The 13227-nt window shown below is 35.9% G+C and overlaps 1 protein-coding gene across 3 annotated transcripts in view; it reads right to left on the minus strand.

Annotated features, from left to right (window-relative positions):
• Nucleotides 1-2131: 2131 nt before the first annotated feature.
• The window catches only part of RGS17 (regulator of G protein signaling 17), a 68639-nt gene continuing 57543 nt past the window's right edge, over nt 2132-13227 (minus strand). For 2 of the 3 annotated variants that reach the window (XM_003204127.4, XM_010707204.3), the window contains exons 3-5: nt 9593-9682; nt 5683-5917; nt 2132-3059 (exon numbers count right to left, since the gene is read on the minus strand). In XM_003204127.4, the coding sequence (XP_003204175.2) occupies nt 2871-3059; nt 5683-5917; nt 9593-9682 (514 nt within the window). In that variant the 3' untranslated portion in view covers nt 2132-2870. The remainder of the gene's footprint in view (nt 3060-5682; nt 5918-9592; nt 9683-13227) is intronic. The other variant, XM_085217058.1, reaches the window with a different exon arrangement.

The following is a 13227-nucleotide window of genomic DNA, read 5'->3' on the forward strand; positions in this document are numbered from 1 at the left end:
TCCTTGAAAGGATGACTTGTCTTTTTTGACAAGAACTTCTACCTATGTGAAATATCTTATAAAGATAGCTTATGACTAGCAGGTCACCATCAAATAGTAACATTAAGAATATGTAAGTCTACATTCGTAAAGGCTTTTGCATGCAGTTTTGTCTTACACATTGTTTATATGTGTGAACCAAATGTTTGTGCCTCAAACACCAACCAACTTGAAATTACACTATGTAAGTATATACATACATGATGCTGTATATGTTTAGTATCATAGTAAATATAACTGGTATTAAATGATACTAGACATATGTAGGACCATAGTTAAATTCCAGTTAAGAAAAAAAGCCAGAAAAAAATCATTCTTCTAACAGTATTTCACAGTAGAAGGAGGCAGTCCTTTCTCACTGACTTCCCCCCCCTCAGGATTTGTAAACATCATAGCTATTACTCTATCGGTATAATAATTGAATATTTTATTCATAATGGCAAGTAACTAACCAACATGAATAAAGTTGTCATAACACAATAACACTTTCAGACAAAACAGTTATTTATTAAAAGAAACATTTATAAATACTTTGTCTTGCATTTTAAACTACATTTTCATAAATAACAATATTTAAAAGTGCTGAATATGGTAGGATAGTCAGCAACGCCACTGTAAACAGATTTGTTTTCCACTTTGCAGATTTTTTTTTTTAGATCCCATTCTGTCAAACACTACAACAGTTAAAATAGTTGCATAGGGAATAGAGAATAGCCCTTTTAATCATCTCCTGAATTCTATATAAATTACAAAACCAAATGAGTTTAAGAAACAGTTTGTTAAATTGTTCTTATATATCCAAAAAAAGCACGCAGGTTTCAAGTAAAAAGAATGACTAAAAAATTCCCCAACTTGCTATTTGAAGCATGTTCAATAAATTAAGAGGAAAAAAAGAGAGAGAGAGGTAGTAAAATAAAGGAAAAAATAAGCCCCAGGAAATAAACTAATACCTGTTTCCTACCAGCTACTGTGTAGAGCCAGAGCAGCCTCGGCAGCAGCGATTTCAGCAAGAGCTGGCACCAAGGAATAGCTTGCTGGTTGGAGCCAAGTTTGCTGGGGCCAGATTTCACTTAGTTACACAACTGTAAAACCTTTTGGACCCATCAAAAGCAATGGGAGTACGTTGTGTTTAGTCCTAGGAAAGTGAGAAGAACCTTGCCTCTAAAGTATTAGTACAAGACCAGAGCTGACAGTGTTAAATATATATATATACAAACATACATATATATATTTAACTAGCATTCAAAACAATCTTATGGTTTATCTTTAGCAGTTTGTGAGGGATGTGAACACGCATTTGTCTCATATATGGTAGGTATGACAATGTTGCTTTTTTAAGTTCCAAGTCGTTCTCTCTTTAAACATCAAAATGCATCCTAAAATTGGACATTTTTGGATAAAAAGGCCAAGCAAACACCTACTAAAACCACCATGGCAGAAAAGTGATTGGAGAACTGCGCTGCATTACCTCTCATTTAGGGCTCAATACAGGATCTCTACCCAGGAAAGACACCCATTGAGTTTCAGTAGACATTTTGCTTGGGTAAGAACTGCAGATTTAGGAGCCCTTGAAATTTGGTTTAATATTACACTCCAAACTCCTTGTTCTCAAGGAGTTACTCAAAATCAATGAGGCCAGAAGTCTTCTTTAACCCACCGCCTTGTAAAACATTACTTTGTAAAACATTACTTTGCTTAAAAACATTTTTTGACTGGATTTAGCCTTCAAAAAAAAAAAAAAAAAAAAAAAAGAATCTTACAGGACAGAAGGACAGATGCAATTCATCAAAATGTTCTAAAATGCTCTAAAATGCTACATGTAGGCAATTTTTTATTAAATTTCTTTATTTAAAAAAGAACTAAATTATCAAGCTTTCTGTGTTTGTTCTTTTTGTTTTCTTATTTTTTCTTTTTTTTTTTTTGCTGAAGTACATAACATTATACAACCGTGTTAGAACTGGATAGCCAGTCTTTAATAAATCAATTACAGTATCTGACATCTGAAATGTACATTGAAAATCTTTGTTCTTTTAACAATTAAACAATATCAGCGCATAGATTTTGTCACCCAGATACGGATCCCTTTTAGTAGTTTGTGCTTTTTTTTTTTTCCTTTTTTTTTTTTTTTTTTTTTGACATTGCAAACTCTGTAATGAAAATGCCACAGTTTTGGCAGTGAACAACCAGAGGAATCCTCTACTTAATTTATTTTAAATAAACAGTGATAAATAGCTCTTTCTTTTTCTATACAGAAATATTGGCTTCAAAAAGTCAGTGTATTGTACTCAGTAGAGCATGTTGAGTAATGCTACACCTTAAAAATTGGCTTTTTTTCAGTTAGTGATGTTAAAAAATGCAAGCCTCTTTCTGGTTTGCTGCAGTTGTTTCTATGTACCATTAGACTGTATTGCACAAAAAAGTTCTTAAATACAGATATAATTTTTATGTTATTGGATTAAATATTGCAACAACTAAGTGATAAGTGAAGCAGTTTTACCTTGCACATGCAATGTGAGGATACACAAGGAGACTGTTCATAAAACTACAAATACATCATTGCAATCTTGACTGCAGTTGGGTGAAAGGGTTGTGAAACAAATGTATTTTGGCAAATCCATTTTTTGCCTCCCATGCTATTTCAGGCAAGGAGGACCTTGGTAAAAATGTAGACAGAGACCATAGTATGTATTTGTTTTCTTCACAGTAGCCTGAGTAGAGCTAAAGTGTAGTTCTCCAGGAACCCAGCTCCAGATGTTAATAAACTACTTTTCTTCTGTCCCTCCCACCCCCGAAAAAAATCAATTTATTTTATTTTAAAATTAAAATTAAAACTAAGTTTCAGAAGTAGAGCCTGTAATACTTTCAACAAGAGATTTATAAATTTGAGAGTTCAAGAACCTTGGGAAAGAGTCTCTATGCATTAAGGTGTATATCTGGAGTTGGGCATCTTCATACATATGAGGACTGGGATCCAGCAAGTTTCTGTTGATCACTTCTCTCACCCGGGAGTCAAGACTAACCTGAAGAAGATGAGAACAGATGGATATTATACAGTAATGTTGGAAAGCTTGTATAAATCTCTTTATTTCATATGGTTCCATAGAACATGTCAGGTTCATTGCTTTATTCAAGGTATGTTCTGACTTTCACAGCCACTGTTCTGAAATGCACAGATTTGATTTCAAACTCAGATGATTGACTTTATTTCAGTTTTGACTTGGTCTTTCCATCCATCTTAATAGCTGTAAGATGAAACACCTCTACTTAACGATACTGTGCTACTAAATAAAGTTCTGCAGTAACCTGGATTTCCCAAAATAAGTTATTATACATTGAAATGTTTTACTTTTTACATATTTAGAAATATTTCTCAAAAGGAATGTTGAATGACCCTTGTTCAGAGAGCTGAAATGTTGTTGTTGTTGTTTTTCTGATAAGTAGTGCTTGAATATGTAGAAGCTTCCTATTCAGCATTGTCCTCTGAATGTGTCTCAGACTTTCTTTTTTTCCTATTTTTTTTTATTTGCTACACTTATAACTCACAAGTTAGCCAGATTTTTTTTTTTTTTAATTAATCTCCCCGTTAATATTAGATATTTCCGATTTGCTCTTCTTTTCATCTGGGAATTTATACTTGCAGGTTGTCATGTGTGCGCACTGAAGTTGTTAGAAAGTTTTAGTTTTAACTTCTGATTTAATTTCCTAGTCAGAAAATGGCATATTATGCTTGGGATGAATGCAAAGATGATTTTAGATTATCATTTAGAAGTTGGAGTGGGTATACAGCTTACTAAGCTGTAGTAAAAAAATGTAGTAAGAAAATGCTCTGCAAATAGTAAAATTAATGCTTTCTGGAGTAAGCAGAATGGCTGTAGCAGGGACCAGCACTGGGACCAGCAAGGGTTTTTTCATCTAAGTAAAATAATAGAACACCTACTACAGAAATACTGAGCACAGAGCTAAGCTACTATGATTTAAACTAGGTTATGAGGAAATTAAAATAATTAATAAGATTTAAGATTTAAGCAATTTCTTCCCTCTGACATATGCACATGCAGGCACACATCTTAGCAAGACCAGTTCATGAGGCTAGCCAATTGATTCCTCATTACCAAGCAAAATGGCTGGGACAAGAAAGCTCACATTTGGCAGGATAGTGGTGTTTCTTTGCCATTGAATACTGTAAAAACTAATTGCCATTATAGAATGAAACAAATTAATTATGGATCTCTTAATTCACATTGTAGTTTTTCAGTGACTCACTAAAGCCATATGGCAATACTAATTGAAATTATTAAGGTCATCTCTTTGGTACATAGATGTGTGCAAGGTATTTGTTTAGCACATCCTGCCTCAGTGACTTCATCACTGAACAAGGCTGAATATTTCAGCTGCTATGCCAAAGTTTCATCTGGAATGGGATGCTGGATGAACGAGAACTTTAAAGCTCCCATTCTGATCTAAAGCATTGCAAACTGTTCTCATTTGCCTCATATGGTTTCCAGTAGGGGCCAGAGCAGTTGGTTGATGACATTCTTGCGTGTCCGGGGAATGAAGTTTGTGAGCAGTTTTTGTAAATCCTAAGTCCAAAAAGACTTCTTTAGTTTTAGCTGCTGGTTACTATTGGCTTTGGAAGACAACAGGGCATATAGTAAATATGTGTATACTAGAAGCACATATATACTGTCAGAAATACAGTAGCTTGCTGTAGTGGCAGTTATCTCACTCCGAAGTTAAAACATACACTATGTCACAGAGAATGTAAGGGAGTTTTAAATGGCTGTGGGTTTCCTTCATAAGGATGAAATTGAAAATTCTTATTAAAAACAGTACAAAGGTAAAATGTAGCAAGCAAGATCCACAACACACACAGAAACAAAGAAGAGTTACTAAACGTACATGACATAGCCTAAGAAACTCTTCTACTATGCCTGCATATTTATTTATCTGTCTTTTGTATATTTATATATTTGTCTGTTCCAAACTGTGATTTGATGCTTTTACTCCACTCCAGGTAAAGATCATTTCAGTTGGAGGACTGAAGAAAACTGTTTATAATTTCCCGGATATTATCACACCTTTCATTAGAGGAAATGTGTGATTGCAATTCTTAGACTATTTGATTGTACCTAGGAATAACCAAAGCAAATTTTGCTTTTTTCCCCAAACAGCTGTTGCAGCAGATAAATCTGTTAATATTCTGACTTAAATCCCCCTGTGTTGTACAAGATACTAATTGTGAATCTATTCCATGATTTAAATACCATGTTAAATATTATTTTATTTGTCATATGTTGCTGAAAATTTTGGCACCATGTCTCCAGAAATCCATTTTCATGATGTACTTCATGTCTTTGGCAGGCAAGTTGCATTACTAAAGAAGCATTCCTATTTCTCACCCTTCTGTTTCTGGAATTTCCCTTTCATTCCTCTTGAGCTTTGAGGAGTTCTGGGCAGTGATGCTAAACAGCTCAGCCCTTATGTCAGCACTTGTTCTGTCCCTCTCTTTCTCATTTAATCTCTTATACTGAGAATTGCTCTTGTCTGACAGATCAGGCAGACTTTTCGACCCCTTCTGGCAATCCAGATTATAGCATGTCTGCTCTGGAATAGGAGAAGCCAATCAAACATTTACAGCTTTACCTCTTTTGGTGAAAGTATAGAAATGTAATCTTCATATATAAGTCTTGCTTTTTCTTCAATAACTTTCTTGTTCTGTTCCTTCTTTAGATCTTCACATGCAAGCCAGAAAAGCAGGTTCTCTTCACTATACTCTGTTCGAAGAAACTCTCTAAAAAGGTTCCTTCCAGCTGGTGTTTTCATCATCTTGTCAAAATTCTGAGCCCAAGACAAAATTTCATCTGCAGTAGGGTTTTGGCTGCAAAAGCAAAATATCATTACAAATATGTTTCTATTTTTGTAACAGTGTTTTCATACATTTGTCCAAAATTTATCCTTTCTGCTGCACTTCAGTCCAAAGTGAAAACTAGAATCAGCAAGGCTTCAGCAATGACAGGAGAAATTTGTTCACTCTTCACTTGCTCATTCATTATCTCAATAGCCCACTAAATGTGTTTAATATTAAGAGACGTGCACTTGGCTTTCTGCAGGTTTTTTACTTGTGTTGTTCACCATCAGACTAAAGAAAAATCCAATGACAGAAGTGAATTCCTGCCCTGCTGTTAAAGGAGATGTGAATGCAGGCAGCTGACAGTAGGTTCTCTGTCCTGTCAGGCTTGAGGGATGCCTGATATCTCTGCCTGCTTCTGATAAGATTTGGCCAATCTCTCCTGCCACACAATTTGGTTCAGCAAAGACAAAATGAGGAAAAACAAAAGGCTCCTGGCAGTCAGGAGCATACTAATGAGGGCCAACAAAATAGTAATTCAGAGAGCTTTTAAATTAGCATATTTCTCTGTGCTTGTACCTAAGGGTTGCTAAGCTTCTCTCTGGTGCTATTGACCTGAATGATGATCTACTGGCACAAGATGTGATGAATGTTTCTGGCAAAACTGGAGAGAGAAGAAATGGGAAAAAATCCTTATTCCCATTTTCTGAAGGAGTCTATTTACAGCTCGTAACAGCGGATGCACATGATGAGTGAGTGAACAGAAGACCAGTTTTTGCCACTAATCCATAAGGTATGAATGAAAAGTCAGAGAAGGTCATACTCAAGTTACTTAACAACAGCTAAGCATGGTTTCACATTTAACTCTGAGTGCTCATCTTCCCCTTTCTTATAGAATACAACACAAGAATTTTACAGTCTGCTGTCTACAATTGTAATCACGTTGCACAACAAGAGACATTTGTCCATATAATTTCAAGTTCATTTTTCAACTGATAGTCTGCATGCAAGACAGGGTGGGTGTCAGGAAGCTATTTATGACACTTTTTTGGCAGACTAAAAGATCTAATAAATGAGAAAGGATTTAACATTTAAACTAAGCAGCAAAACCAAAAAGTATAAACATATAGATTTTATTGTGAAAAGTCCTCTCTCTGAGGAAAGTGAAATGAACCTGCTGGAATGGGTGGAGCTGACAAGCAGTCCATGTTGCCTAGTTATCAATTTGGAAAATATCTTTACCGCAGTTGGATGAATATAAAAATATATGAAAAAAAGTACAGAATAAGGCCATTTTGATAGAGTTTCATCTATTAAGATGTAAAACATCTGTAAGGCATGTCATTTCATACTGATTTCCTGTTCCCACTCCAAAATGCCAGTTTCCTGAGGAGATTTGTGAAGAACAGCCCTGTGGTATATAACTAGATTAGTTTAAAAAGAGAATCATGAAGAATCTCCAGTTTGGTAAACTAAGGCTCACTTATGTCTAAATAACTTATCTTGATCTTGGGAAATAGGAAAAAACTCCTTTGTTGAAGTCTTAAATTTGTTACACGTCAGAGGCAGCCTAAACACTGCACCAGGGCAGTGTCTAAATGTTCCTTGTTCCTAGGTACATGAAAGAAGAGGTTAGCATTGAGATAGGATATTTAAACCTCTGGATGTTCTCTCACCTGCTGCTCAGGTATAGCCATGACACAGAGAACAGGCCTGATGTGTGCTGAGAGCAGCACCAGTCAGTTACAACTGGAGTACATCATATAAAATGGGACACCAAGGACAGGACAAGACAAGGGCCATTCTGCAGCCATTGCGCCCTTCTGCTCGCACCTCCTCCATTTTTTGCAACAATAACTGGCAGTTTCTGCTGAATCCACTAACTTAAGAGCTGGTATAGACAAAACAAGGTATAAACATATCACCTTACCCCCAAAGCCTTTGAAGTGGATCTGTGAGCAGCTGGACTGCTGAGGTTAGGGGATGCCTGCACAGTGATGGAGCAGAAGGCATGAGCACTCTACCTAGGTAACTGCTGCTCACTGGCGTATGAGTTGATGGAATTGCAAACTGGTGAATTTGTGAGTTAATGAATGAAATAGTGAATCAGCATCTGCATGAGTTAGACTAGTCTCTTTAAAGGATACTTGGCCCTTGTTTGAATTTTACCTAAAAAGTTCATGAAATGAAGTTTGATTCACAGAGTACGTTGTCCTGTAAACTTGACAAGTTTAGACAAACTGTGACACTAATCATAAGCTATCTGATGTAAGTTTCACTAGCAGTCGATGGGAAACTATAGGTTTTGCCATAGGCTAAATTCAGCTGGCCTATGTTATGATCTAGAGCTACTGGTTTCTCCACTGGATTACAGAAGGACCTTAAGTTATGCAAGATGCATATCATGGTCGAGGTGAATTAAGTTATTTAGGATTAATTTTTACCTAAACAGCCTCTTTACCTGCTACCTCCATCTCTTTCTCTTGAGCTGAATCAGCTCAGATAAATATCAGCTGGAGTACAGATAGTGGTGGGGAGACAGAAGAGGAGGAGGCAGAGAGACAGCACAGAAGGCAAATCTCTTAAGGCAGGAGCTGTTAATTCACAGCTTTGAATTAACCACGACTTCTTCATGTGAAGCCACACCCTTGCACTCTTAATATTCCACTGACAGATCATACAGTCTTCCTTTCTTCTGCCTAACACCAACAACGATGTTGATAAACTCCACAGAATTCAAGATCTGGACCATTAGTGAGCTCTTTCACTAAGCTTTGTACTTACTTTGCATAGCAAAGCTACAAAGCTGTAGCATTAAAATCTGTGAAACATTTAATCCCAGCAGGGAATGTCATGAAGTAAACAAATTCACCATGATGGAGTGCTTCTGTAAATTCTTTGCAGGTGACCTGAATTCCAGGGTGCTCAACTGCACTAAAGTGCAGCAAAAAACAACTGGAGGATATAAACAATTAAGACACTGTCATATAAAGACAAAAAAAAAATAAATCTGTCAAGTCAGTTCACTACATGTTCTCTGTCAGTAAGGGGAGAAGTCTATAATGCTTTTGTATTTTGTGGAATTTTTTTATTTATCCTTTCAAAACATGAAAAATAATGGTGGTACTGAGATATTTTGTTTGTGTTGCTTTTAAATTCAATCATATCCTCCTGAATTAAGTTTTAATTTAGTTTTTATGGGATTAAAGAACTTAAAGCCACAAGTTCAGCTTTTTTTCTCAACACAACAAATATTTGCACAACCTTCAAACAGAAACAGAAGCTCAGACTTTCAGTATATGCACGCTTGTCTCTCAAGATGTGTGTTTCCTTAGACAATTCATGTAAAACCATAAACCAAGCTGATGTACAAAAATTAAGCATGTTAAAAAATCTGACTGTAAAATACACTTTTGCCCAAGGTATTTTTCCTTCTTGACTGGGTAAGTAGAAGAAAATGATTCCACAAACAGTAGAGGCCCATGGATCAATTGAACTGTTTTCACGCATCTTCTGTTCCTCTCCATTGCTTTGTACCCATAAATATGAAATTGTCAGTAAGGCTAAATATCACTGTTAGCATTACATGGCAAACCTGATTTTGCATCATTTTAGAAGTCTAAAAAAACTCATGGTGAATTAGTTACAGGTAAACTAAAAAAAAAAAAATTAACTGAACAAAGTTTCAGCATTCAACAAACTTACCATTCTTCAATGACTTGGATGCTTTCCATTTTGGTTGTATGTGTTGGCCTTCCTGCATTGTCTCCTCTATCTTCATTCCTAACAGTGAGGCTGCAATGTAGTACAACACTTTATTTTGTCTAGAGAATGTTAGTTTAAAACAATAATGCAAACTTTCAAAAGCCATAAACATATTTCAAGTGTAATTTTTCACTCTTACCCCCAAAATTTATATCCAGCATTTGGAGAGAAATTTTTCGATAACAATTTTTTCCTGTAATAATGGTGAATATTAATTAACATGTGTTATTAGCATGTATGATTTTTTTTAAACTGACAGTTTATCCACTGAAAGTTGGACAAAAAGTCAGAGATCATGTTTGGAGTGAATTTACTTAGTAAATCATGAATAATGTTAGTAACAATAAGGATAAGGGGGATAAGAATATTTGAACTGATGAGATATTGGTATTCCACCAGTTCTAGATGGCTGTTGGTTCTTTATGAACATTCCCTTTTTTGTCTCTTGGATATGGAATCAGAAGATGGCTTGGATACAGAACTTAACTTGTGGCATCTCCTTACAATTTCATCTAATTCAAATTTCTTTTTCATTCCAAAATATAAAAGTTTCCATCCATTCAAATGAAAGGCTTCTGTTGCCCTCATGTTGCTAGAAGCAAGTCTGTTACAAGAAGAGACACTTCCTTAATGTGAGGTGTTTTTTGTTTTGTTGTTGTTGATTTTGAACTGGTAATTTGCATCACTTACTTTGCTCTCTATGCGAGTTCTGTACCATGGTATTGACAGAAAAAAAACACAGTCCCTAATGATTACTGAAATAATGTGCATTTTAAATAACGTAAGTATTCAGATAGGAACCCTGGTTCCAGTAATAAAGCTTAAGAAGTGGAAAGTAGTAAGAAGGTAACTTCCCTTCACTGGATGTTCCCCAGGTGTTCAATTGAGAGAAAACAAGCAGCCAAGCAAAAAAAAATCCTCCCTCCCAGACCCAAGGATGCTCTAATTTTTAATATCTAGGTTCTATCATATAGTGATGCTATCATCAATCATTCTAAGTGGAGATATGCAAAAGTATGCTGATACTGTAAAGCTTTCCCTCTTGCCATTAATCAGAGTAATTTGTACTGAGTTCTAAAAAATCCCAACTTTGGGACATTTTTAGTACAAATGACTTTTCTTCTAGCACCTCTGCATTTCTGAGTTTTATCAATATGTTTTCAAGCATTTGGCAGAGTTAGTGGGTGATCTCAACTACTTTTTGAAAATTGTCAGTTTAAGCTCCCAGGTAAAGCAGAGCACATATTAAGACTTAAACATTACAAAGATTTAAACTTCTAAATAAAGCTGTTTGATGCTTGCTGTTCCTTCACTTACCTGCCAAGACCTTAGTTCAGGCCTTTGGTCCTGCTTCCCCTGTTACAGCGTAGGAATGCAGCTCCAGTGCTGCTAAGGTGTTAGGATGTCATCAACTGCTGCAGGAGAAACAACACATCCTGAACTCCGGGATTGGCAGGTAAAAAGCCCTTCCATCTCCTCTGACCTGATGTTTGTCAGTCTATAAAGGGAACACCCATGGAAAACGATGGGAGTTCCATATATAGAAGGAGAGTAAAAGGAGCCATTTGCTTTCTGTCTTGTAATCTTTAAGTCCAGACATGTAACTCCTTAGGGTTCACTTTGTGTCTGGGTGGAGCACAAAGGAGGACTGAGAGAGAAGCAGAGAAGTCACAAAGCTACTCTCCCTCCCTCCTTTGCAGTCTCCAGTAGAGCCACATTTGTGTTCTCTGCTGGGTTGGAAGAACTGACAGTTCTTCAGTCCCTGGAAAAAGAGAGACAGTGGAAGGAAGCAGGAAACAGCTTGTGTTCTTTGGGATTGTAACAGGGTGTTTACTTGAGTCCTTCTAGAAGTGGCTGCCTGTTTTCTTTCCCCTCTCACATAAGCAGCAGCTAAACTGCACTGAGATGATTTACTTATTGCACAGTAGACTTATCTCAAGGTTTGGATGCAGAGTCTTACTGGAAGTAGAATGTGACTCATCTGAGAACAGTAAATCTACCCTCCTAATTTAATTTGATGTCTGGGGTCAGATGCTGATTGTTGTGCTCATGTAAAATCTCTGCAAAACTTTGGAAACAAGTAGTGGTGACTGGTAAATAAGAAAGAAAAATAGACAAGAAATCCATGTTGACCTCATTGCACTTTTATCACAGGAGTAATGGATCAGCCTCATGCATCTGGATTGTCTGCAGGATTACATGTTGGTAAAAAGTTCAGATAGTGGGTCCAGAATGCAGAATACAGTTTTCTGGTATGTGGATCGGATTCCTTTATCTCAGCACTTACAGCTGAAGGCCAGCAGTTGAAGTTAGTCAGTGCTGCAAAACAGGGAAGACTCTAAAGAGGTGTTATATTTGGTTGGAGCAATTTTTCAAATTTAGGTATTGTAGTTAAAACTGTGCTAAATTTATAATACATCGTGGCCTAAATTCTGCATTATGTTTCCAGTGACAACCACTAGTCCTGTATTTCAACTCCTATTTATCTACATCTGTCAAGACTGAAGTTCCATCGGATACATTTCTTTTGATATGTTTTTCCTGTGAAAGAAACCATCATTTTAACTCAGGAGTACATTCAATTCAGACATGTTCTGTTTTCACTCAAGGAACTGGTTTGTGTTTGCTTAGAAAAAAATTAAATATTTACACATTTTTGACTGTAAAGCTAACTTGAAAGCAGCCCTTAAATAATACTGATCACAATAACACACTGCTACTTTTCACATCAAAATGACAACATGGCATTGTTATTTGCTAAGTTGCTATCTTCAGTTGAAAATAGCCTATCTGCTCACATTCCCCTGTGGAATTCAAGCAGTCCTTAGTGGGAAAGGCACTCTGCATATCCTTCACACACAGTTCCATCATGGAAGCTAGTTGATTATGGCAGAAGAATTATGCTGTCTAGCATAGCAACTAAATAGTAAAAGTAACAGGATAAAGATTAAAAAATGATCTTGGATATTTAAGGCTTTAAGAAGAGGAAATAGTTGATTTGTCTTATAAAAAAAGTAGTTAAATAAAAGGGAGATGTTTTACATGGTGTCTGTTATTATTTATTAGTACATCCAACAGATATCTTTAGAATTTAGAGGCCTAAAATGTCCATGATAAAACTACAACAAAACTAATAAGGCCTTAATAAGTGAAAATTTGAGATGTCTAAAGGAAGAGAATAAGTAGAAAGGACAAGCAATGGTTTTTTTTCTGTTCCTTTGGAAGGTGTCTTTTACCCAATTTTATGCTTGTTTTATTGCTCTGGATAGCATGGTAAGAAGTATTTCAGTAAGCCCAAGTGACCTGATCTTTATGTAGCTTTCAAATATATCTTGGGTTCCTGACTTTTTTATAAAAAAAGTTTTTTTTACTGTTTTTATAAAACAGTAGTTGTTTTAACTTCTGCAGCTGTATCATTATGAGTAATTTCTATTTGAAGTCAGTGCATTTGTATTTTGCTACTTTAGAAACTTTATAAGTAAAAATGTTTTTGAACAGAGACAGTTTGAAGAAGTGTGCTGGAGCATAGGAAGTTCTGCACAAATGTGCACAAGAACTTCTTTATGGTGAGGGTG

This window comes from Meleagris gallopavo, chromosome 2 (assembly GCF_905368555.1).
Source record: "Meleagris gallopavo chromosome 2, MGAL_WU_HG_1.1, whole genome shotgun sequence".
Taxonomy (NCBI): Eukaryota; Metazoa; Chordata; class Aves; order Galliformes; family Phasianidae; genus Meleagris; species Meleagris gallopavo.